The 27,932-nt window shown below is 40.7% G+C and overlaps 1 protein-coding gene across 1 annotated transcript in view; it reads right to left on the bottom strand.

The window, feature by feature from the left end:
- Nucleotides 1-27,932, bottom strand: part of GRB2 (growth factor receptor bound protein 2) — a 50,112-nt gene that overhangs the window by 7,175 nt on the left and 15,005 nt on the right. Inside the window, exon 3 of the mRNA XM_041486527.1 lies at nt 3,594-3,691. Coding sequence (XP_041342461.1) covers nt 3,594-3,691 — 98 coding nt within the window. The remainder of the gene's footprint in view (nt 1-3,593; nt 3,692-27,932) is intronic.

Genomic DNA, 27,932 nt, shown 5'->3' with positions numbered 1-27,932 from the left:
AGGAACAGATCACACAGGACAGCAGCACTTATCACACCCACACCCACGCAGATGACTGACCTTAGAGGAAAGCATTTCATAACAAGAGCTCCACTCACACAGCCCACTGTCTGCAGTGAAGGTTTTGCTGCAGCAACAAGGCAGGAGTTGCAGAATCCTTCTAGAAACAGTCATTCTTAAGAGAAGCTGGAGCTCTCATGACGTCAAGAAGTCACCAGATCTATCTCTGTAAGGGGAAACTACCTCTAGAGCTGAAGAAGGACTGATTACTTGGTTACCAAACACACTCCACTTGTTTCAAACTCTCGTTGTGTTTTTATCCCCTGGAATAAAAATGAAAAGCTTCCTCCCTCAACCATCCTATTCCCAGTGGTTAAGAATTTCATGGTATTTTGCACATTCTGGGTGGCTTAGCACCTGTGCTGCATCTTGGTACCTGAGGTGAGGTGGTGGCAGAACACCATGGGAGACCTATCTGCCCCTCACTGCACACTGCTGCCCACAAAAATCAATCAAGAGAAACTATTAAGTGAAACTCCTTCAGAATTCAAAGGTAGTATTTAATTTCCTGGGCTTTTGGCACTACTGTCAGAGAGACAAGGAAGTCCTGAATTTTCTCTCTGCCAAATGCTGCTTGAAACAAGCTTTATATTAAGATTTTACATGTCTCACCATACTTTTTGTTTACAAAGTATCTTAATCCTGTTTAGTTCTCAAATAATTCTCAATTACTCATGTGACAGTTTCATCTTAAAACACAAACAAAAAAACAACTTCACCTTTCTCTATAAAGTAAGAAGGAAAGCCTGAAAGAGCTAAACAGAATCCTTCCTGAAGCCTCCACAGTTCACCTGTTTTCCCCCTAAATTTTACTGAATCACTATAAAGTAGAAGTGTACCATTCTTTTAAATTAAATAACACTTCCAAAGTGACTATGTTTTCTGCTAGCTGCTTCTAACACACTTCAAATAGAAAGACTAAAAATCTTTCACAATTCTTAAGCTTCCTTGCAGTTTTGTAGCTTTACTACTACATTAGCCAGAATTAAATGAACAGAAAATCCCAGAGATGAAACAAAGTCATTCTGCAGGACTGCTGTCTACTTAAGAATACAGTTGTAAAGCAGAAGTGTTGTGGACATATGTTTGCTACAGAATGTCTGAAAAAATTAACAAAAACCACAGCATGTCAAAAATTACTTGCTGAGAATTAGGTAAAGTGACAACGACATTCCCACAACTTTTCTTCTGAAGGGTAAGGCTGATAAGGCTTGACTCCAACAAGCTCTGTAATGCAGGTGAAACTCATCCTGTCAGCACTGCAGAACTGAAGCAGGCATTCCTGCTGATGCTGCACAGCCAGAGGGAGCTGCACTAATTGTACAGCACAGGTTCTCATCGCTTCCAGCCTCCCCTCAATCAGCACTTTGGCAATTCCTTCGGCTTCACTTCGCACAATCATTTCACTTGGCCGAGCTCTTCCACAGAAATTACAATGCTGCAAAGTGAGACTTCAGCAATATCCCCAGGACAAGCTGATAAACACAGAGACCTGAGATAGCCTGGATCAGATTCATGGTGTGTTTCATGAACAGCAAAGTCTTCCCCTGCCCCCTTCAAGAGCAAGGTGCTGCTGTGCCTTCACAGTAACCTCTGTGCCCAGAGTTTCCTGTGGCTCTTCTCTGTCCTACCTAGTTCTGCTCAGTCCTTGCTTCGTTAATTGAGGTGGTAGTTCAGATTAACCCTTCAGGTTAATCCCTAGCTAAGTCTGGTAACTGAAAAGTGCCAGATTTTCCATTCATCTTCATCTGCTGGTAGTTACAAAGTGATCTGTGAGATTTGCAAAATACAAGTAAGGAGAAACACGACATTTAATACCAGCTGTGCAGTTGGAAGATTTAAGTTTTGGATCCTAGGACAGGATTTAAAGCCATATTCAACTGCTTTCTTTCCAAAACTTCTTGAAAACAATTTTATGATACTCTGAGTAAAGGAACATTCTCTTTCTCACTGCTCAGCTGCCTGCAGTTTGCTTTTTGTATGACCTGTGTGACTAGAGAGCTCTGCACTACAGCTAAGCTAACATTATGCTATAAAAACTTCTGCATCATTTCCCAGGGTTGTTAAAATGCAGTAGTTAAGACTCCCAGCATTGCTGACACATGGCACTGCCTCCCATCCAGATGCCATCAGCAGTTTAAAACATCTTCAGATAAGATCAAATTAACTCTGCTTAAAAACCACTACCAAATTTGCCCACTTGCAGGCTCAAATATTGTTCATTCCCTTTTGATACAAAAAAAGGTGAAAAACTGACAGTTCTATTCCTCTAAAACAAAACATCATGGAGGATCACAGAATAAACTGATCAGCATAGGAGACATCACTGCAGGATAACTCAAATGCCTGGAAAATTGTTATGAGAAGATACAAGCATCAAATCAATATGAGAAACATTGCAATGTGTATTTGTGATCCCCAGTGGCCTGGTACAATCAGGGTAAACTAGACACGTTACTACAGAAAACAAGGCTTTAAAAATTTTCAGAATTTTCTTGTGTGTCCTTGCTTCACTTCCCCCCTGGCTGCCCTAAAGTATGACACCTCTTCTTCCTTCTTGGGGCCAGGCCCTCAGAAGCTTCCTTCTGCTATTTCAAAAGGGCCCTTAGAAAAATAATTCTTGATTGCTTTTAACTGCAATATCTTCATTATATAATGACAGTCAACACTTACATTAATCATCAGTTTTTGTGAGCAAATGAAACGCTACAGCTCCTTGTGAAACCCCTGATTACAGGTTTTGCTTCTCCCTCTTAAACCTCCCTTTTGAATCTGTTACCCAGAGTTGCTATTCTTGTTCAGGTGTTGCAGGATCTCAAAGGTTTGCAGAACCAAAGTTTAGTAGAAGACAGCAGAAACACATGAACTGACACAAGAAAATACCCAGTCACGAAATGTTACAGTTTTCATATGCTGGGTTCATTACACCTAGGGGGAAAGGTTCGAAGTAGTTACTCAAACACAGCTCTTTGGAGCAGCAGTTCAAGGCAACAATACTTGTGTACAAGCACTGTGAGGTCAGTCTGTTTTGTGAGGAAGGTGTTGGACCAGATGACTGTTACAGGTCCTGTCCAACCTTAACAATTCTATACTCAGGATGCCAGGATGTGACAGACATACCACAAGTTCAGCTCCAAATACCCTTAACCTTTTGCAGAGCTGTGATTGCAATGATTTTTACTCTTAGCTGCTCAGTAGACAAGCACAGACACTTTTCCTGAGGCAGTAGTAGTAAAAACTCTCTACTAAATGGTTTTCTGCTGGTTTATGGCTGAAAACACCAAGGTTGCTCTGTCTGACTGTAAAAACCAAAAGAGCAAGCACCAGAAAAGCCTCCCAAAACACCCTGCTATGCAGCTACTGTGAAAGGAGTCAAAGCAAACACTGCAGCCAGAGACACACAAGTCACCAGCCATCCTTTATCTGCCCATACATTTGAGTATATCTGGTAAAATTTAGCAGAAAACCATTGTTCTGTTTGTGAGAGTGCCCAGAGTAAGACCAAGAGAGCCCACCCCAAAAGCTCTACTTACGGATGGGGTTTCATTTCTATGTAGTTCTTGGGAATGAAGCCGTCTTTTCCATTGAGTTCTGCCTTGTACCAATTCTGATCGCATTCTTCATTCAAAACCTGAAGGAAGGAAGCAAACTAAAATTAAGCCTGAGATACATTCAAGATACAAGCAAGACTGACGAAGGTACCAGGTTAATTCTTCCCGTTTGTATTGAGCAGTTTTTACATTAACAAAGTTAAACACATTGAAACAGCAAATGTAGATTAACAAAGTTCTTTCTTTTTATTTTTGAAGGGGATACTTTTCTTGCTGTAATTTTAAATGTGAACAAAAGATCAGGAATCACAAGAAAGGAGCCACATAAAAAGGTAGTTTTAAAAAGCACAAATTGATATTTCAAAGCATACTTGTTTTATTTTAATTGAATTACTGTCAACTGGTACCGGTGCACTGACTGAAAGTGGCCCATCCAATACTGTATTATGTTCTGTAAATAAAACCATGCTATTGTTTGAAACCTCTCCTCAAGATGATTTTGTGTTTGTCAACACAAAAAAGTGCCTCAAGTCACAGAAGTATCACATGATTAGCATTGCCTGAATGCAGGAAGATGAGGAAATGCAAAGAGAAAGAAACATGAATGCAGATCCAGAGATCACATACTACACAGAGAGAGTTATGGTGAAGATATCCAACAAACCCTCAAACTGACTCTTTTGCTATGCCATTATGTTTCTTTATTTTAAGGGTGGTGAGAGGAAATTAAAAAAAAAAAAAAGAAAACGAGAAAGTAAAAGCAGACTTGCAAAAATCTGCAAGTGCATGTCTCATTCTTACAGTTGACAGGAATGCATCAGAAAATTAAACTCTAAAGATCAGCACTTGCTGCCTTTCAAAACTGTGACACACCAACACCCTAAATCTGCCTCACTGCTGACCGCTATGTATGACAGAGAAAAACCTCAAAACCTGCTGAAATGAAACATGGCAAAGGAAAGAGAGCAAAATGTGAGCCTCCTCAGTCACTTACAGGGGGTAATAGTTACCTGGCTGTTCCTTCACTCCCAAGGGAAGAGGCTGATGGGATGTACATTCCCTGGGTGCCAGCACTTCCACCGGGGAACTAGCACAGCAGCAGGGCCACATCTACAGAATTTAGGTGAGCAAAGATACCCATCTTTAAGGCCCATTTCTGGATATTTTCAGCTGAAAAGGCTTTAACACTTAGAAGATACCAAGTAATTACATGTGGATGAAACATTCAAGCTGTCTTTTGTGCAGTTACTACTTTGGGCTTCCATGCATTCATGTACAAGCACTGCTCCAGCATGCACAGCAGAGTTCAGTCTCTTAGCTGGCACAATCTGAGCACAGGTCATGAGCAGTTCAAGCCTGGCTCTGTTACAGGCTCTGAGGTAAGAGCTCACACATGAGAGCTGCCCTGGATCAGCTGATGTCTGCTGGACTGCCTTGGAGCTGCAGGACAGCAACCTGGGCAGGGACTGATTCCTCAACATGAAATACAGGGAGAGACACCAGCAGGAGTTCTGGCATACTGAACAGGGACAGAGATCAAAAATAGCTGTGTAAAAAAGTGAATTGCACAGAGACCAGGGAGGGCATGAGCTGAAGCCCAGATCTGTAACTCAGTCATGTAAAGATTTCAGCACATAGCTTTCAAAAAATCAGTAATTTGAGGCTGTTCTGTACCGCAAGCTGCCTTCACTAGAATCCTGTACAATAAAACACAACTCAAACACAGCATATTGTAATAGGATTTCTAATAAACTGAATCTTACACAATGGTGTGCATTCCTTTATCAGAGCTATCTCCCACGAGCTTGGATAAAACTCGTGCTACAGAGTAATTTCATCACCATCAGAGAGCAGTTAAGGGATCTGGCAGTCTGTTCTTTTTCCAGAAAGAATGGGTAAATTGTAGTTTCACCTGAAGGACAGTGCCACAGTTTTGGGGGTTTGGCAGTAGGTATTAAAAAGTTATCTGAAATTCTAACGCCCAAATGTAAATTATTTTAATGAGTTTTATCTTGCTCTGAAGATATGTTAATAGATTTGGAGGAGCCAAATCACATCGGGCTTGGGGTACTCATTAATGCCTGGCCTGAAGCCAAACGCCAGCGAGGGAGCAGTGCTGAGGGATGCATTAAAGCTTTGTGACCAGAATAAAAAATAGCTGATTAAAGGCAGGGTAAGGGAACTGCCTACATATCTGCACGTCCAACCTGTGCAAGGGACTTCTGCTGTAGTGACGAGCCCTCCACAGCTCCCCCTGAACGGCTGTGTTTGCTCCCAAGACCTTTTCGTGCCTCACACCCCCAGGCTGACGCTATCTTCGCCAGTAGTCCTTTCTAGGATCACTTTAACGAGCTGTCACAGCTCCATTCACACGCTGGCAGGCAGCCAGGGATCCATGCCCTGGGTTACAGACCGGAGAGCTCAACACAGACACTCACCCTGTAAACACCCCTGGCTTCCCCTTTCTGGCTCTTCCAGAGAGAACAGAACACACTGTTTGCTTTCCAAAGCTCCATGTTCCCGTATCATTTCAGCAGGAGTCACCTCCACAACACAGACCTACAAAACCATTTCTTCTGACAGTGTCAGACACCCCTGTGTCCAATGCCTGGCCAAGCAGAACTGACTTGTACTGAAGTGCCTTAAATTCAGGACAACTTTGCAGTCACATGCTCAAGGCTGGAATTCTGGCAGTTCCTATGAAGTTATGGAGCTATTATCATGAAAACTGTAGAATAGTTCTGTAAAATCTCAGCTTTCAAAAAAAATTATGCCATTAACATCCTTTAGAGAAATGTAACTAAAAAATAAGTCAGAAACACACATAGGAATCTTGTGCATTGATGTCTCTGTCTTTGATGTTTACATCTGACATTGCTCTCTTATTTTAAACCATAAATCCACTGAAATGAAAGCACTGACTTTAAGTAATTAAACCATTTAACTGCAAAATGTTTTATGAAAAGCACCCAGTAAATCCATCTATTTTATATCTCCAAGTGACTTCCAGATAATAAATCATATTAAAATTTATCATCTGGATATTAAAACACAGTGCTATGACTCTAAGAAAAATAATTATTCTTAACTGAATTACAGTAAGATTTCCTTGGACTTACCAAAGCTACAAAATTTAATTTAAGTACCACATGCATCACTAGATTTTGCTTTGAATAATTTGACAAGTACAAAACAAAACCACAAATAAATTAAGTAACAAAATGAAACTTCAGAGATTCACTGCTCCAAACTGGACAGCCCTCAACATCTGCAAAAAATCTGAAACACTTTTTTAGCTCAACTGTTCAAAACTGCTGCTCTCTGGGTAGGTCAAAACCTAAAGTGTTCTTCTGCATCCAATCCCATGGGTGCCATAGATGCAACCAGGTCCATGCCAGAGTGACTCTTCTTTTCACACTGGGGCATCTGTGCCTGAGAGGAGGAAGGATATTTTTATCCCCTCCATTTGAAGCCATGCTGCCATGTGATGTCCTCAGCCCGCAGACAGCCCTGTTTTACAGTAAGAGTGGCTCAACTGCGCCCGGCAGTTTCCCAGTTTGATGACAGCTCTTAGCAACAAAAGCCCATCTGTTCCCATGGAAATGGGGAAGAGGCACCGCAGAAGAGTTGCAGCAAAGCAGTTCCCAAATTTCAGCTAGAACAGTTCACACACAGCAACCATCCCCAGGCATGTTCAATTCCATACCTAGAAAGTATTTCCAAGCACACCCTTGGGAATTGCACACCAGTCTCAAACCTCTCAAAACCAAACCACCGTCAGGAACACACAGGCACTAAACTGGAACATGACAAGCAAATCTGGCTCAGCTCTCAAGCTGACACCCACATGCAACATGAAACTAAATATAATGCCTTGAATATTACGTGCTGTGAATTCAGCCAAATTAATCAGCATGCTTTGGTTTTGGAGAGACAACCCAAAAAAAAAATGTATTCAGAGAGGGCTCTGAGTTTTGGCTGAAATTCCTCTTTTCCCTGAACTCCAAGGTTTTGGGACTCTTACTATGCTAACTAAAACAGAAAGTGTAACAACTGCTGCAGTAGCACCTGTTATTGCCAATGCAGTTTTCCTCCTCCACAAAGTCACAGTGACAATGCTACAAAGAAAACAAAGTGGTACATTAAAAACATTTCCAAAGTCTAAAAAAATCCAAGGAAAGCACTCACAACACTCAAACTAGGGCAGGAATTAAAATTTATTAAGTGAATAAATGTTTCAAAGGGAGCACTTCTGCAATTGAATTTCTAAGCCTGGAAATTACTTGTCCCAGGATGGAACAGCCCCTGGCAGCAGGGCTCTCACCCTCAGAGAGGTTGTTAAAGCAGAGGTCTTTAACACTGTTTTTCATTTCAGAGAAAAATGGCTCCTTTTCTGCTGTGAGAGTTACAAACTAGATATAAACCAGCAAGTAAAAACTGCATCAAGGGAAACTGTCTGGATTCAACAAAGCAAGTTCACCACAGCCCAACGCAAAACATTTTTGTTCTCTGTGTAATAAATGGATAGTGTGATGGTGGCTCTCACAAATGTTGAATGTAAGAAGTTCTGTTAAGAGCTGGTTCTTATATAGAAGTTTTGTAATGTTGAAAGTTGATCTCTGACCATCAGAAGGGTTTAAGCACAAAGGACTGCGCAGACTGGGGACAAAGGAGGAGCTGGGTCTGAACAGTGACATCTGCACAAGTGTGGGGAGGGCTGGCTTCCCAGGGGTTAGCTTACCAACAGCATGTACTGGGGCTGGCACACCAACAGCATCCATTTGGGTTACTATTGGGGCTGGCACACCAACAGCATGCACTGGGGTTGGCTTACCAACCCAATTTTTAAAAAGTGAGGTGTGGTTTCTCACATCTGCAAATTTATTGTAAAAGGCACGACAGGGCATTCAAATTAATTTCTTCAGGATTTTGCAAAGACAACCCAAGACATGGCCAGGTCACCTGCAGCTCCTGTCTCATCCTCGTGTTGAACAAATGAATCCTCCTGCCTGTGGCTGTGTGTTACCAAGGTGTCTGTGAGGCAGGAATGGCATCTTAAGGAAACCTGGGGAAATCTGCCCATCAAAATGACACTGTGACTCAGACTAGGGCAAATCAGTTTTTCTTTTCTTCATTTACTCATCACATAGAGAACAGTTAATTTTAACTGCAAACTTTCAATACATAAAGATACACTGGACAATTAGGGTGACTCAAGAACACGTAACTGCTGAAATATTTTAGGCTTTTCCTTAAATTCAATTTATCATGATAACACATAGGAAATGCAAAATATCCACATTTTTCAGAATAAAGCCTACAGTATCACGTTTGGACATCCTTTAAGCCTGTGAATATTTGCTCTCTTGGTAGATATAAAAAGCTGTGGAAATGCTTAACAACCACTGAGCAAATATTAACAAAAACAGCCAGAGAAAGATTGTTCCTTAAATTGCACTCAACTACCAAGTAGTATAACATAATACCTAAATAATGGATGTAGATTGCTCCATAATGCAGTAATGTGTTATGGATACAGGTTTTTATTCTCACTCTCCCCAATTCCCATTATCACTATAGAAACACTTCTTCCACCCACAGCTTTTTAAAGGCACAAGAAGAACACAAAACACAAACTCAAAAAGTAATTTAGAAAATCTGTCCACCACAATGAAGTCCAGGGGTCTTTCTTCCCCATGCCTCAGTGGTGCTGTTGTCAGAAGCCATATCTGAAGTGACACTGCTGCTTCAACACACACAGACTTTGCACATGCACACCCCACAGCCTTTTATCACAACAGCCAAGCAGCTGGAAGCAGAGTCCAGAAGAGGAAATGTTGAATCTTTTCAAAGCAGAAGGCTGGTGTCTGGGTTACCAGCTGCTGTCTTTAGTTTCTCTGCAAAGAAATTATGTCTAAGTTATTTCCATTCATCTTGAAGGAACCTGGAAATTCCTCTAAAGTAAAATACATTACAAAGTTGAGACAATAAACCACAATAAAGTCACAGGACAAGGCCTTTCTAGGATCTAAGCTTCCCTTTTCAAACCCTTAATAATATTGCCCTCCATATCTGCTGCATATCTACTCACCACTGGAGGTTTGTGCAATATAAACACTTCCAGATAAATTCAGAATTACCCTAAACTTCTGAAAGGGTTAATGGGGAGAAATAACTGGGTAAGATTACAGGAAATGATGTTATTTTTAACTGCATGAGATAAAGACAAGTTGTTACTACAATTCCATGTAATATTTCACCATGTCAAACTCAAATCCATAGGAGTACTGACCAAAGTCATCAAGAAATCCACAGCTGCACTGGCTGGCAAGCACAGTAAGATCTGTTATAACAAACAAAATTCCAAAGAGAGGACTGGAGCAAGGAATTAGCACTCAACCTTTTACAAAACTACCTTCTATATTTTTTTGTAGGTAACACAAGAATACTTGAAACAACGTTATGTTAGCTGAAGCACAGTCAAGTCTAGCCACAAGGACAGAACTCAGCACAGACTAACTCACCCTGCCTCCCAGGCCTTGCCAGTCTGGTACTACCATGTCCCCTCTGGCAAAAGTCTTCAACTGTGAAGAGTTTTTTTATTAAGGATAATAGGAAAAAGAGAAGTAAAAAAAATCAATTTAGACAACAATTCTCTTTCCCTGTGGCTCACCTTTTTTGCACCTTTTTTCACGTGGCACAAAGATGGGAGGAAAAAACCTCATTATTTTAAAGTACACTGCAGTGAGCTCCAAAATGTCTAATGGAGATCCTGGAAGGAGTCAATTAAGTTCAAGAAACTTTGCTACAGGTCTTGCATTCCTTCTGTGTAGGAAGCTTCCACTAGCACAAACACATGGAGGTAAAATTATAATAAATGTGCCAGCTCTGCCTCTGCTCTTGTGGTGGATAGAGAGATGTCAGCCTCAGTGACTACAGAATTCCCTTCAAATTAGTCCTCCCACTACTACAAAGCTGTAGATACCACAAACAACCTGTTTTCAAAAAGGTTGATGGAAAATCTCCCTAACAGAAAGCATGGCAGCCTGAAGCAAAAAATCAATATTAGTGATTTTACAACTGAAATAAAAATAGCTTTACAGAGCTTGAAGTAGCTACAGCTCACATTCTAATTAGGCTTTCCACATCTCAAAGCCCCCCAAGTGTTTCCGAAACAGCAGGGACTCAGAAATGAGATTCATTTTACGTACAGCAACTCTTATGGTACTTAAATAAACACTAATTCTGACAAACTTCATAATGTAAGGACTACTTCAACAATTGATGCTGCAAGGAATGCACAGCCTCGCTCCAGTGCCTCATCAAAATGGAGTGCAAACCAGTAAAAAGCTTGTTAGACAGCCTGAGCTCCACAGCTTGGGCCGAATATGTGGAGGGCAGAATGCTTCACAAGAGCAGTTTCTTAAAAAGAGGAAGGGGGGTGTTGTTTTTCCCCAAAAGACCAAGGGTTAGACCAGGACCAGCCACCTTTTATAACAAGCTGTAGCACTCAGGATGTTATCACGGAAACAGAAGACAAAACATCCTTCCTTAATCTCAAATCCAATCCAGACCAAATTTGGAAGCCCTGAAGAGCACAACATTTGGTCAGTTTTCTGTTGTGCAGTGTGGATTAATTCACTCAGGTATTACTAGGGATGGGCATTTGCTTGTGAATGAGTTATTCACTGAGGTTTTATTTAGCATTGCTTAATTTAGGATTAAACAGGGTCCCAGCAAAACCATCTTTGGTGAAGCACAAACTGAAGAACAGGTCATGTGCTGAAGCGCAGAGAGCTCTATGCAATCCTCCCTCTTTTTTCCTGAGGAAAGAAAACAGCCTTGAATTCTGAGTACAAACCTGGTCTATCTGGGAAAAGTTCAAAATCCAAAACCAGACTCCAAAACAACCCAAGTGCATATATGCACATGTCTACATAAAGAACTGAGCACACATTGCCTAAATAAACCCCCAATTTTGAAAAGAAAAATTTTGAAAGAAGTCTTTTTACCTACAGGTCAGAGTAAGGTCTCCTGGTTTCTATTCCTATATCTGCTGCAAACACCAGTGCTATAAATTCCAGGCCATCTTACAAGGGCTGTTTCAAACTGCAACTTCAAGTTTAGCAACATGGACACCAAGCATCAAACACATCTGTCATCATGTGCTCTAGACTATTTATCCAAGTACAGCCAACTACAACCTTTCAGTCCTTCAATGAAATTGCAAAGCTTTTGTAAGAACTCTTGGCATAAACTCTGAGGGATGAAGGTTGAAAGCCACTAGCAGAAAATAATAAAAAAGAGCTATTAAACATTCCAATGAGAGTGTTTCAGAATTGTTTTTGAGCTTAACAGAGAAACAGCAGAAGTATCAGCAGAGGGTTTGTGGCAGTTTGCAAAGCATATCCAAATTATACATTTCTCACTTTCTGCACTTCTCTCATTGTGCTGGCTCCATTTTAAGGCAGGACTTGATAGTGTGTCTCAAAAACTGAAAAAGGTAAAGAACAACAAGCAATCATAGCATGTGTTTGTCGTTTTAGAGCTTTACAATACATATGAAGCTGGTCACTACAGTGAAATTGAAAATACCCTGGGGAAATACAAATGCCTGACAGCCCATAGGTCGGACATTCACAGCTTGCAAAATCCATTCTGGTAACCTGCTTTGCATAACAATTTTACTTGAATATCCTAAGCAGTTCCTACTTCTATCTTCAAGTGTCCTACTTGTTCCTGCTATCTCCCACTAAAATGCACCGCTGGAGAATGTATTTCTCACCATCTCAGGAGGAAGCAGAGCTCCTGTCTGGCTGTCCCACAGTTGCCTTTGAACACACCACAGTCAAAGACCAAAACATTCAGTGGAGGACAAGGGAAGGTTTGCAGGAAGCACAGGATAGCGCACCACTAACAACGAGCCCCTTGATCACCTCATGCTTGAGAACCCAAACCTCTACAGATATAAGATTCTTGAAATTTCTCCGTCAAGAATGAAAGAGAAAAAAAGCTGAAATTAGGACAGTTGGCCTTTCTGTTCTAAATAAAGGGTGTGTACCATTACCTCTGCTATACTTCGCTGATCAAGAAACCACCAAACCCAACACTCCACTCCAGTACTTTCACTCTTAATTACTGCTTTCCCTAGCACAGAAGCTCAACAATTTACACATCACTTTTAACCAGACAGGAATAGTTATTTGTGGAGTGACATCCAGAAACCGCTTCACGTAGGACATTCTCCATTACAACCATTCTAATGCTTGTACACAACAGAGGGGCTGTGATGTACATAAGTAACAGCAGGTAAAGTCCAACAGGATGTGTTAAGGGAGACAAACTAATTATGAACACTTGGCATCCTGTAAAAATACCACACTACATAAGGCACTTCAAACCCAGTGCTGGAAAAGGAATGATGATTATTAGTGGGACAACCTGTACTTAATCTTTGAACAGAAATTTAGGGTATGTGACCAGAGGGCAGTTTTGCAGCAGCCCTGTGGACATCAAACTACAGTGCTCCCCAGCCACAGCCTTACATGCACCGAGTGGAAGAATTACTTTGCATGGTGGGCAGGTATTACAGCCCTGTCTGTACAGATCAGTATGAGCTGACATCACTGTGATTTCAACCAATTTTCCACTGTAATGTCTGGGGTATTTTCAGAGGAACTGATACCAAGTGAGTTACCCCCTGTCCTGCACTGGTGCAGTTGATTATTTCTGCCTACAACTCTGACAGTGCTTTGATGATCCTTGTTGAACATCCTGTTTTCACATTTCATCAAACCATCGTGACAGGAGGTGTCACCTAAATGAGGTCACTCTGCTTGTAAAACGGACTGACAGTGACAAGGGACACAGCTCAAGGAGCGTTCGGACCATGCCCTCAGGCACCTGCGGTGACTCTTGGAGTTGTCCCATGCAGGGTCGAGAGCTGGACTCGATCCTTGTGGGTCCCTTGCAACTCAGGATATTCTATGATTCTATGACAACCAAGATTGATAACCCAGGATGCATTGGTAAGTCTGAGTGACTAACAACATGATGTATTCAGAAAACCTGGAAAAAGTTAAAAAACATGCATGCCTTGCACTGATCACCAGACAATCTGGTGAGGAGCAAGCCACGTACCATCACTGCCTACTACAAAGCAAAAATGAAGGAAAAAAATGTAAAGGTTGTCCAAAACCCAACTACTTTTCCGCGGGAAGTACAATTAGAAACATTATTTGCTGCATTTTAAAACACACTAAGAAAAGGTACAACCCCATAAAGGCCTTAAAAAAAAAAAACCAAAAAACTTACATGAATTCAAAGTACCAACTTTCAGTTTCTGTGTCTAGAGGAAGCAAATTAACTTGAGCTGCAGCTGCTCAGTTTTTTCCAGTGAAAAGGCTATTGCAAATACACGAGCAAAGGGTCCAACATGTTTTCCAGGATCAAAACAGGCAGATTTCTGCTATTAATGACAGTAATGTAAGTGAGGAGCGGGGGGGGGGCGTGGTAAAAAAGGTTTTCAGCACAATTGGCATACATTTACAAGACAGATAACCTTTAAATTTTTTTTCTCTGTATGCATGGTTCTGTTTAAACTATTTTATTATAGTACTCAGTACACTTTCATTTTACACTGCAGACAAGTTAACAGAGCAATAAAAACCTCAACTTTGCTTCATCGGGTTTTAAAATGTAAAAGCTTTAGGATTCTAATAGCATATATTCTTACTCAATATTGATTGCTTAATATATTTTAGCATTTTAAATTCTACAGAATGTAAAAGAGTCTTACTTGGCTCTTTGTCAGAAAGATTCTAGGAATGATATTTGACAAGTAATTATCTACAGGACAAAGTTTTCTAGGTTAATTAGACCTGATAGGACAAATTGAAAAATGTATTTGAAAAAACTATGCAACACTGTAGTCATTATACGACTGAACTTTTGTGCATCTCTTATTGATGGTCCTCAAAATCCACAGTTAAGTCATGCACAAAAACTTATTCTACTAAACACAGAGCTATAAGCCAAATCTAGTTGATTTAAGCCATTATTCAGGAATAAAGGTAACTGCAGGCATCTCTCTACACAGTCAGCAATCAAACTATTAATACTGATACTGCACACATCTTGAACTTGGAATTAACAATCTTACTTAGGAATTCATACTTCTGAGCAGGAATTGCTACCCAGGTACAAACTCAGAGGCCACACTCTCAGTTTGGGGTGGCTCCAAGTTTGGCAGCAGCTCTGTGAGCGGATTTATGCAATGGCAGCACCCTCCCACCTGTGCTCCCCAGGCACCTGCCTAGTTCCCCACACTGGAGAACTGATGTGCAGAAGAGTTTAGGGAGGTGCTGCATTTCTCACCTCCTTACTTGGCTCCACAAAAAGTGCAAAGCAGAGCTCTGGGAGCGAAGCAACAGAGGAGACAGGAAGGAAAGGAACAGGGCAGGACTGCTGGAGTGGGCACTGCCATGACGCAAACACCCTTGGTTCCAATTTCAAAATACAGAAAAGGCTTCTCCAAAATTCTTGCAGCAATCCATCTCGAAATGTACACATGCAAGAACAGTTCCACTTGCTCGAAGATTTAAACATAGCAGATTAGGGGAAGAAAGGGACAAGAGCTTAAGAAGGAGCACGTGGGTAATCCTGTTCTGGGGCAACAAAAATTCAGAACTCACTGACTGCAAGTGGGAGGAAGGGAATTGGGGAAGCAGGAGCGAGTGACTCAGCTGAGACCTAGATGTATTTGTGTTTTCTGATGAGAGGCTTATTTGCAAAAGTGTTAAGACTGGTTTTTTCCAACTGTATACAAGCTGGGACCTTTAATGGATAAAGATGGAAAGGAGAGTCAGGTCAGCCATACCTTCATGTCAGCCAGCCAGGTCAAGCTAATGGATCTTGGCAAGACACATCTAAAGATTTCTGCAGCGTAGACATAAAAAGCTCAGACTTCACGCATGAAACAGCTCTAAAGTTCAGGGACACACAAGAAATGCTGGTGGGCTCATCCATCAAGTCTCTTTTTGTGCTCTGTACTGTCAACAATGACAGCTGCTGGTCCTTCTGACAAGTTTAATTCTTTACAGGTTACATCACCCAGGTGCAGAGCAAAAGTCAACCCTTCCATCCTACCACACATTGCAAAACTGCACATAGGAGAAAGCAGGGCTTTATGGTGTTGGAAATTACATGTGCACAAACCGCACACCTTTTAGACACAGGAGGGCTAACTGCAATAACCTCTCTGCAGCAACTGAACAACCACAATTTGACAATCAGTATTTACTAATTTCTTTCACACCTAAGACACATGTGGACTTTTCTGCCTGTCCCCAGGGCATACTCTGCAATTTGCATTGGAAAGTACAGAGGAAGGGAAAGCCCAGGTTTCACTACCCTGAGACAGCTGTCTCAAATGTCACCACCACCCAGGTCGGACCCCAGCTGCAAAGGCTCATCACTGGCCAATGAAGCTCAAGTTGCCATTTCCTCTTAGTACCAAAAAGGTTTTACAGCCTCAATGATCTAAGAATAAAATTATCACCATGTATTTGAACTGCATTTTCCCCAATTTCAAAATACATCCTGACCTCCCCATCCATGCACTTCAATCTCCATCCTACTGAGAAGAGTGAAATAAAGGGTGTTGAAATCTCATTTTAAGGTGAAAAATGAAAATTACTTTTAAAAAGACCACACACCATTTTTTGAACAACTGTGCAAAGTGCCAAAAGATCCAAGTGCCAAGAGATTCTAGACAGGGTCTGAAAACCCCTCCATGAACTACCGTCAGTCTGTGCAAAGAAGCCTCTTGAAATACATACCTATAAAATACATATGTTTCAATACAATATATTTAAAGATAATAAATACATAATTAAATTTATAAAAATACATTTTCCTATTGCTGTTAGGATGGCCAACAGCAGTTGCACCTTCACCTTTGGAAAAGAATAATTTAGCTGTGGCCAGGCTTATTGATGGAAAACAAAATTATATAAATGCTTGTGGGATGGAAGGACAAAGATCTTTATTAAGCAGACTTCACACACAAAATGGAAAAGAATAACTAGTGATCATTACACCAGAAAATAGTATTTAAAGTAATCTAGAAAGCCTCATTACTTTTCTACTGTGTTATGAAAAATCATCATTCAATCAATCTCCAGGCTATATGAGGCGTTCAGATGCAAGGCTTACTGTAGCTGCCTTACACCAAGAGACACCACAAATTAAAGATTTGCCTCATCAATCCAGGGCTTCAACAACTCTGTTTGCTAGAATTTTGTGCAGGAGTCTTACAGTTCTTGTTTACAGAGCCAGCCCCTGCCTCAAAGGGACTGCAATATACGCTCTGCTTTGCCAAGAACCAAGTTCAGGGAGAGAAGAAGAAAAGCTTTGTGTTTGCCACGGGAAGGGTTCACAGGGCTTACTTGAATTATCCTCCCCTTACAACAGAGGAGATATGATTCATATCAAGTGTCAAAGTACAGAATTCTCAACATCTTTATTTTTCCTTCCACCCCTGACAGCTCCTTGCTGAAGTTATTACCGGGGGAGTGTCACAGCAACAGCTCTTACCTCACCATCTATTCCCCCTTCCTCCTCCTCTACCCCAAATGGAACAGGCTTGCTATCACTGAGCCAGCTCATGCAATTCTTTATTCTTTGCAATTTCCTACCTCTCATTTGAAAAAACAAATACTTTACTGTTATCTAAAAATATATTAAAACATTGCCAGCAACCCAGCACTTAAAGCAAAACAACCATCACCACCCAGTGTGAATGCACAATGGAAGGAGCATTTTTGGTAAGGCAAGTTTTTAAAGAGTTCTTGAGAACTGAAAGAAAAATACCTCAAGTTACAAAAAGAAAGGGCTGCTTTCCAATCGTGAGACTTGCCCAAATGCACAGCCCCAGAGCAGGGATGGAGACTGCCATCCACATCAGCTTGGGGTGGCTGATCCAACTTGCATGGGAGTGCACCCAGCACAACTACTTTATATCAAATTAAAACAACTTTACAAAAAAAGTAAACTCCGACACAAGTCCAAAAAACCAAGCCAAAACAAAAAAAGCCACTGAATGCGAAAATCCCAAAACACAAAACCACAACAAAATCAAACCTAAACCCTCGTCCACTTCACAGCGCAATTCTAGGAACGTCTGCGCTACCACAATACGAGTGACACTCAACACAGAGTGTCCTGTCTGTAAAGCTCAGACATGTCCCCAAGTCACAACTCCACAAGCAGAGTTTGTGACAGAGCAAAGTTCAGCTTCTCCCTGTATTTTCTTCCCTCCAGCCATTCATTCTCACCTCTTACTCTCCATCCCCATGCTGGCCCAAGTGTTTGACGAGTAAGTCAAGACAATTTTCTTCCCTCCAGCCATTCATTCTCACCTCTTACTCTCCATCCCCATGCTATGCTGGCCCAAGTGTTTGAGGACTAAGTCAAGACAGGACAGAGCAAAAGAAACAAACAAACATACATCATTTTCAAGGGCTCAATTTTTTCTAACTCACTCAGTCCCAGTGAAGTTCTGTTACTTGGGTGAATTCTGTTTCCACAGAGCACAGGAATTACAACTAGAGGAGAAGCTCAAGTGGTCCCTGTACTGCACAAAACAATAAGGCCTGATTAGAGTCAGACACTCCAAGCAGTTGGGAGTTCCAGGCAGCAACTTCAGTTGCGTTCCAGCATTGCAGATTCTCTCAAAACCTGGTGTAACAATAAACACCACTGTACAGAAAGGCACTGTTTAGATGGCACTATAAAAATAACAGACCAAACACAGGAGGACAAGAAACTTGCTTCTTCCTATCCCAGCCTCAAAGCACTATTACATCTTTTCTGCTTTTTCCAAATGTAGCTTCAGAATGGGAACTGGAAAATACGCTCCATGTTCAAAGATGACCAGTAGAATACTCAGAGCAATACTCAACTGCTTTTAAAAGAATTCCCTGCACTATCTAATCTAGAACTCCATCAGTGTAGTACAATAAAATCTCAATTATCCTATGAATCCGTTCAAACAAGAGTTACAATAAAATACCAATCCTTTAACGACAGAGAATCACAATTACTTTTTACCTCCCACCACCAGTAGCTGTCCTTTTTTCTTTTCATTTCCAGACCTAAAGAAGCAATACCCCTTATTTCATAAGTGATGCCCAAAACTGTGTAGAGAGCACAGAGCTCCCTTCCCAGGTTTCAGACGAAGAGCTCTTGTAATCTTCAAAGTCCACCTGACAATGTTTGTTCAGTAAAACATGTTAGTCCAGTGCAGAAGTCTCCTCTGTCACAAACTACAGAGTTAACCCTTTGCAGTCAGTTAAATTGAATTACTTGCCAGTAACCAGAGTAAAGCTCAGATAAGGAAAAAACAGGGAATTTCATGCTCCATTTGAGTTGTTCCTTCAGCTACGTACTTTCCAGAATTTTGCATTGACTTCTATATTCTTATAAGAAGATGAGGAGACATTCCATGAAGTTTTATATTTTTGTGTGTCAAACACTGAGACAAAACTCTGGAAAATCCCATTTCGTTTCAGAAAAGCTAGTGAATAAAATAATTCTGACCTATCAGGAACTAAGAATTTCCCAATCTTCTGAACTGTAATATCCAGTACTAATTTGTTGTCATACGTGAATGATGATCCTTCAAAAAACCTTTGGACAAAAAACCCCAAAGAAAAAAGACGAACAAACCCAACCAAAAAAAAACCTCCCAAACAACAAACCATCACCACCAAAGTGTATGACTCCAAGTAGCAAAGTCTTTGAGTGCTTTACTATTTCAGGATAAAATAGAAAGTTTGCAGAACACACCTCAACCACCTTTTTTCCCTACATTTTTTGCAGCTGTTGAAGAAAGGGTTAAAGCCAGGACATTTTCAAATCTAGAGATTAAATGTAATGAGATCAGAATAATAAGATTATCATAATCTGCCTCACACACATAGCTAGGATCAGCCCTAATCTCTTCATTTTGAGACAGATGGAAAAAGCATGAAATCAGAGATAACAGGAGGCCAATTTCCTAGAATCAGGGCTTTGCAAGGTTCGCCGTAGCTGTAAGTCGATATTTTGCTAGATTTGTACCTATTTAACCAATTCTAATAGAACATACTGGAAGGGAGAATCAGGCATCTCTAAATCCATACTACATAAACAGTAAGTAATACATCAGTGTAATTTTAATATGTTGCAGAATATTACAGACTAATTTACTGAGACTGCAGCCAGTACCATTCCCAGATGCTTTAACTGGGAATGCAGCGAGTAAAGAGCAAACCATTTGAAAGACAAAGATCTTAAAACTGCGCATGACCAGAGCTGCTCATTGATTTTTCCTATGGGGTGGATATACACGAAGCAGCAATTTGCATCTGTGACCAGTCTGACAGAAAGCAGTCACAGGAAGGGACAGTTTTAACCTTGCTTTAAGACAGAGTATTAGAGATGCAGCATGGAACCATCCCTTAACTCTTCTTTCTATATCTTCAGGATATGAATATTGGCATATGAATATTGGGGAGGAATGAAATAGCCTCAAATATACAAGAGAGTGGTTATGGTGGCTACTGTCCTCCTACCTCGGTGGAGGCTGGCCAAGAATCAACAATAGGGAAGCTTAAGAAAAAAAATTCGAAAGAAAAAAAAAGAAAAAAAATGAAAAGCATGCTGGATTTTAGCACTAAATAGGCTCAGGATGACGCCTTAGGATTAAATAATACTGTTAAGGGAAACAGAGGTAGAGCAAGAAACCATCCAAGGAATTAAAAACAGGCTGGTAGCTGTAAGATAAATGGAAAATTGTTTTTCAAACAGCTAACAGCTCCTAACTTTTTCCCGGAAAAAAAGCAGCCCCATGCTGCAGGACAGTAAAAGCCTCAGTCTCTCTAAATCAGATCCTGCAACACAACACCTTTGAGGTTCGATGTGACGATTTAGCAGCACTTTAAGACAGTTATGCAAGGACCTGAGAAAGGGAAAAAAAAGAAGTGCCACAAGATCCAATCTCTTACTGAGCAGGTTCACCTGTCAGTTCAGACTAATTACTCCATAAGTCTCAGAGCACAGTTCTCATGCATCTGCTCTTGGCCAATGATTTTAAAACATGTCTTAATTCAGCCCACAAAAAGCCTGCTCACACTCTCAGAGCCCTCGTGATTTTGTATTGTATTATACAGACACAGCCACAATTAGGAATTTGGTCGGTCTGCACACAAAGCTCTTTACTGGCTCAGCCCTGTTTGTACACATGCAGAATTTGCTGTCCCACCTCTTATCTATTCATTAAAGATGTTAAATGTAACTCTCCTTTGTGGGGAAGATGTGCAGACCTTCCAAAAGCACTTATCACCCATTTCATTTTGGGATGGCTCCCTGGGGAAATCCAGAAGGGGAGACCCGATCCCGCCAGTTCTGAAGGGCTACACCAACAATCCTTCCCCACAAAAAGAACAGCAGCGCCAATAGTGTAATTTGACCATCCTGGCAGAAATGAATTTTTGCCATCAGGACCTTAATCCAACTGCATGTAATCAAACCCTTGCTTAAAACAAGTCACTTTCATAACTAGATTAGAAATTCACTTATAAAGCAGCACTGACTAAAATAAAGAGAAATTAACGAAGCTTACCTTTCCCTGCACAAATCAAGGCAATTTCAGTGCATAGAGCTAACAACATTTTGGCTCACTGTGACATGAGAGCTCTGTTTTCTACAATATAATAAACACTGTTTAAGGCATTTAAACCACTAATTTACCACTGAGGAACTGCATTGATACTTATCAGAGATTTGTCACCTGCAGAGGGATGGTTTTAATCAGTTCACTTTTTGATTATGTTTATTTAATGTTTTTATTGACTAGCAACGTCTTGAACTGAAGAGGAAAGGGACAGGTATTTAGTCTGGCTAATCTTCAGAGTGAAAATATTTAATAGAAAAGGGAACTCTCCTCGTTTTCCTGTAACTGCACAGTTGTTCCCACTTCCCTGCTGCTAGCGGGACATGCACACACAAGAGGAAGACACTTGCAAATGGTTTCTGATCCGAATGTTGAACACGTCTGACTCATTCCTGTCCTATTTGCATAATGCAAAACACCCCAAGAGCCTGCAAACCTGAGTGTGGCAGATCACACCACACTGGGGGCACTTTGCACCACTGCCTCCAGAACACTAAACTCACAAACATTTCACAGGATTCTCCAATCTCACCAAACAAAACCGAACAAGGAGAAAAGAGATTAAGCTTTACTGTACAGCATTACAGGAACACGAGTGATTTCCCTGCTCATGTAACACCGAATGTGGGAGAAAGAAAGGATAATAAAGAGGCCATTCAATGCAAAAAGATTTTTAGGGGACGTGCTTTGAAAGGTTTGAGAGGGCACATTTCCCTGCACCTGTTTCAATGGATGGGTGCAGGTCACCAGTCACACTTCAAAAGACACCCAACAAAAAAACTCACCCTGGTTGGTTTAAAAACAACAACAAAAACCTAATCAGGATTATGCTAGTGTTGCACTAATAACCTGAAGTTCAAAGACAGTTCAAACAGCCCATTGTTACATGCTGTTCAAGCCACCTCTGGAGGTTGTTAAGAGATGCAACTCTGGTCATTTCCACCTGGCCAGGATCTACTAGGAGAAAAAAATTTCAAATAACAAACGTACTGAAAGATCTTTGTTCACCAAAGCCATGATTAACACTGAATTCAAACTTCTGGGCCTGCAAGAAGCAAACCTTACTGTCAAAAAAACCCAGTCACCAAGGCAAACACACTAAATATAATACATATTAAAAAAAACATACAGGAAAAATGGATTTCAGTGGATTTTGCAGTTAACTAACCTTTCTGAAAACATATTTAGTCACAACTTTGCTTCACAGGTTGTTCTGAGCAATTATTCTAACAGTTTTGACAGCCAATAGAACCAAACTGCACCAACTACTTATGCTCAGTGATCTTTCCAAATCTACAGTTTCCCAAACAACTGGTTTAAGTTCTAAATCCTTCATTTCTTTTCCAGGTTTCCATAGGTCTCTGATCATGAGGCATACAACTTGTATGTCAATATTCTTAACATTGTATCTTAAGTAATTTGATGACGAAGACTTGGGCAATCCACTTATCCACCATCAATCCCATTTTTTACATGAGTGCCAATATTCCAGCCTCTCCAGCACAAAGCTTCCTCAGTGCCTTCCCAGTGACTCGTGCCTTTAGCATACGCAAACCTCAATAGGGCAAACACACCAAATTCTCTAAAAACAGAGTGGGGCTGGTGTACCAATGTCTCATGTTGATCTTCAATCCATGATAACTTCCAAAAGAAATGTATGATTGTTTGCAGATTGCTACAGGATAATGAACTACTGTATCCCAGAAATCTTTTAATGACATTTAAGTTTAGCCTATTTTTGGGTCACAACAGGCCTGAGTCAAAAAAGTTATAATTCATTCCAATCTTAATCCATTTTTCTTTCTTCTCCAAACTCATCATTACAGGAAGGTTCGATTAGTGGAGAACCAATAGGATACAGAATTAAACACCCACAATTCTCTACTCATAAGTCTGGAATAACAAATTCTGGGGTCACAGTGGCCTCAATTTAACCATAAAAAGATCAGCAATTTCGGGCCAAACAGGAAAGCTTAGCCTTTTTTTCAAGGAGAAAAGAAAAACACCCTCCCACCCGAGCCTGTAAAAACACACACTCCTCAGGAGACTGAGAAAAGAACATGCTTTGATAACTGCTGATGGAGAGAGGAGCTGGAGAGAAGGCCATCTGAACCACAGACATGGAATCAGATGGCAAAGGGTAAGATCATTCCTTTAAAACAACAAAAGCTATCAGAACTAAATGGCATTTGTCTAAGCCCAAAAAGAAGCACCAGATGTCACTTTGAATAGCAGAAAGTGGAAAGACATCAATAATCTCCTCTTTTGGAAAGGAGGAGGAAAGATGACACTGTACAGCAAGGATCACACGTGTGCCATAGCTGCTGATGGTCTGTGACATCCACTCACACCAAAACACTGCTCCTAAGCTGACTTGTACTGGGAAAGTACAAGGCCCAAGAACTCCAAAGCAACTTTAATTTTCATTCTACCTCAGAAAAAGTCCAAATTCACAGCTGTGGGGGCTTACTGAAAGTAAACTGCTCAATTACACACTGGAAGGGAGCGGAGAGGGGAAAATGAGAAGAATTAAAAAAAAAAAAAGAGGGGTCAACATCTGCACATCAAAGTAATGCTTAAAAAAATCCCCTTGTGTAATAAAGTTCCTCTTTCACTTCAGAACTAATAAAATAGCATTTGTTCATGTCCAATTCTCCCATAAAAGGAAAATAAAGCATTTAAATGCCATTTACTCACACAAAGTTAGAGTAGAACTTTGTATCATGAACAGACTGAGACTACACTAGGTCTCTTGTAGCTCACTATCCCATGGACTGGGCTAGAAAGAGTCCAGAGTTACCCAGGGTCAGAAAGAAAACCAGTATCCTAATAGAGGAATAATTTTTTTAAATTTGAAAAGAAACACTACTTATATTATCTCAGAAGAACAGAAAATATGAAAGCGATAAATGCTGCTCTTTTTTTTTTTTAATATAACATACTATTAGAAACATCAGCTATATTGACAATTAAAGTCTATTGCTGCTCTCTTGGCTTGTGGGCAAGAACAAAAAAAATCCAAGAGTCTCCTTACATGAATAATGCAGAAATGCAGATATGAAATGCCAAAAGCAGTAATTTGCTCCAAAATTTAAAAGTCAAGACAGCTGAGGCACAAAATTCTTTATGGAAAAGATCAGAGATAACTAAAACCATCTCCTAATTAGTGTCTCAAATTAGAAGAATTGTTCCAGGTCAAGAACAAATTAGAAGAAGAATAGAACTCGTGATGGCTCCGTTGCAATAACCTGGGAGGGATATCACAATGCAGGTCACTGACACCTGAGGGTGTATTATTTGACCACAGACTAATTTTAAGCTTCCAAGTACATTATAGAAGCACAGTATCTCTGTTGTAAGTCACAATAAAAGCTAAAGCATTAAAACTCTCCCTTACTGGGAGATTCAATGCCTTGGCCACAAAAAACTCCCCCTAGGGCCCTGACAAGGGGTCAATCATTCCTACACAACAAAACGGGATTTTCGAACCACGCATTAGTGTGGATGCATCCAAGAAGATTCCCAACAGTGGAGTTCTGGGAAGACCTCAATATGTGGAAGCCAGCTCAGGGATGTACTCACCAACCAGGACCAGGCCTTATCTAAAGACTTTAAAATACATATGATGAGATGACAGATGCTGGTTTGGTCCCAGCTGCTTTGCAGTAATATTGCCAGTCCACAGCCATAAAACCTCCCTGGAAGTACAGCAAATATCCAATTAAGTTGACTCAGGCAGCTGTTTGGAGGCTGGGCTCTTCTGGCAAAGCTATAAAAGCAAAAAGCAATCATCACCTCAGACCTCCACTTAATCAGTGGCAGGAGAGAACAAAAATATAACTCCGTATAGAGGGCAGATGAATCACTCATTGTGATAAACTGGAAAGAGTCACAAGGCTTTTCTAAGGTTTATTTGAGCTGCTTCTTTTAAAAACCCAACAACTCAAATTTTGGCTACTCCTCCCCACAAATGTGCTCATTAACAACATAAGAACCTCACCCTTGGTGGTTAAAAAAGAAACCAAAGGGTCAGTGTCTGCAGCACAGGGAGGCTGTGCCACAGGATCTCAGGACAGGCTGCAGCTTCAGGAGCCATCCAAGAAAGTAACAGTGGGGTGAAGTGGCAAAGTTCATCAAGGGAGTGACAAAATGTACCCTAAAATTCATCAGTTACACTGATAACTTGTAATACTAAATGGCCAAGTAATAAATGGAGATTAAATACAATATGGAAAATAACATGTGGGGAAAAACACAACCAAAAAGCCAAAGAACTGTGAATGCATGAAACTAAGGATTTTAAATTATTACTCCTCAGCAATTATAACAATTTCAAAGGGGCAGCAATCTGAAAATAAATTAGAAACATTACCTGTTTCTCGTAAGAACGAAACAAAACAAATATTTTGACACTAAATTTGTGTCAGCCCCTCCACACTCTGAATACTTACATTTAGCATTTTTTAGGATGGGTTAAAATGAGCTAAAAAAGTTGCAAAAAGAACCAAGACAAAACAAAGCACGGAATGGGTTTCAGACTGTTAAGAGATCAGATTCCTCCTATCTCCTTCTCAGAAAAAAAAAGCAACCAAGACAAGGAGACATTTCCAAATCAATTCTCCCCATGAGAAGTACAGGGGGAGATGTTTTCCTATTGTCTCTTGCAAGGGAAGGGGGAGAGAAGAACGAAAAAATCAGTAACGCTCCTAGGTAGCATGTTTTAAATGAAGCAAGTGGCTTTATTCCACACAGTACATGTTTATGTTATGAGGCTTTCATGCTGTAATGTACAGATAGATTCAAAATGGGTTTAGAAAGATGCACAGAAGGTGTGGCCACTAATACCCAGGCACAGCCTCCAGCGGAGTGAGTCACTCCAGCCTGACTGAAGGAAGCCAACACCTTACACAAAGAGGAAGATGATGTCCTGGGCTAGACATCCGACCAACACAGTCAGCATTGGATGGTCCATCTAGCCCAGTGCAGAATGGCAAATATTCAGAGTACAGAGAAGAACAAAGGAAAATCCTACATGTACGCAGTTTTCTATTTCTTTTAAATGTGAAAATTGCATAGTTCACTTCAGATGGGAACTACTCCCAGAACACTGTGAAGAACAGAATTTACTTCCATCAAAGAATGTTTGAAGCATTAATACATAATCCATTATAAAGGTACAAAAACCTGAATATTATCTGTAGCAACCAACAGCGAGTGGGAGAAGGCTGACTAATACAGGTAGCTGGCAGCACAGTACAAGGGCCATGTGAAAGGTCAGCTCAAATCTGTCTGTGGGGGCTGAAAAACCTTGGCAAACCCAAGCACACCCCAGAGTGTTACTTGATCCCTGCCATTAGGACATGAGAGTCAGTTTTCACCCATCTGGACGATGGCCTCTCCCTCCCAGTTAGTACACTGGGAGTTTTGGGAACAATGAGTGAGGGAAAACAGATCCTTTTAGAAGATTTTCATTAGGTATGACCAGACTTCTCAGTTTTGACTGCAATTCTGACTAAGAACAGCTAAATCCAGTTAGAGTCAAAGCAAACTTAAATGATTGTGTAACATTATTTTCTTTGTGAGGACTTTAAACTAGGGAGCCCCAAAGGGTTCAGAAAAATACTCTTGGGGGGAGGGAGGCGGTAATTCAGCCACTTCCATAGAACTTCAACCTGCAGCACCCCTGAGTCACCCACAGATCTTTTTCAGTAGCTGACCAGCCTGTAGAGCAGCTCTTTTATCAACATATTGCCCTATGTTTAATAACTTCAGCCTTTCTGGAATGTTAAAAATAATGTTTTCTTCTCAACAAACAAGCTTTAGGGGGAATTTATTACTCATCATGCAAATAGAATCAACAGTGCTTCTAATCTTACTGCGACATCATGCAGGTGTTTGTAATCCAAACAGAGACAGGTGGACTGAAACACAAACTTTTCAAAGGAAAGAAAGCTCAACAAAGTTTATAGAAACACTGGAAGCCTTTTTACTTATGCCTTTCCTTTTTACATTACCTAAAGAGAGCAAAGGTAACAGCTTGAGAGATTTCCAGACACAACAAGCTGTAATGGGAAGGGTGGAAATCAGGAAATGTGGGTCAACTATAATCACTTTGGTTATCTTTATTTTTTGTGACCCTGCAGAAAAAGTTGTTGGTTTCAATCTGAATTTTTCTAGGTAGTAAGGCTGGATGTGATGATCTTAGGGGTCTTTTCCAAGCTAGGCAATTCAATGAGCTTAGCAAGAGTCACAAGAGTCTTCAGCTGCCCATTCTGGCAGGAGCAAATGATACTCTGAACCTTGCAGGCAATATTCAGGGAAGAAAAATGAGGAACAGATCTCAGTAAAGTGTAAGAAAATGTCAAGACAGCTTGAGGCTGAAAGAAAGTTTTAACACCCCGGCACAAACAGTCAGACAAATCCACACCGTTTTTGACAAACTATAGTTTCAGGAGAGGTAGGGCAGAGGTGGTAGTGCAAAATGTATTTTAAGAAATAGGGACAGAAATGAAGGCAAGGAGGAAGCAGAAGCAACTTCTGCTTCCTCCATTCCAGCGGTCAGCAGGGAGCTGAACTGCCAGCCCATGCTTGAGCACTTCCATGCT

The sequence above is a fragment of the Pyrgilauda ruficollis genome, unplaced genomic scaffold, assembly GCF_017590135.1.
Source record: "Pyrgilauda ruficollis isolate IOZ18807 unplaced genomic scaffold, ASM1759013v1 scaffold77, whole genome shotgun sequence".
Classification (NCBI taxonomy): domain Eukaryota; kingdom Metazoa; phylum Chordata; class Aves; order Passeriformes; family Passeridae; genus Pyrgilauda; species Pyrgilauda ruficollis.
Note: the sequence above shows the minus strand (reverse complement) of the source record. Positions and strands in the feature narration are given on the sequence as shown.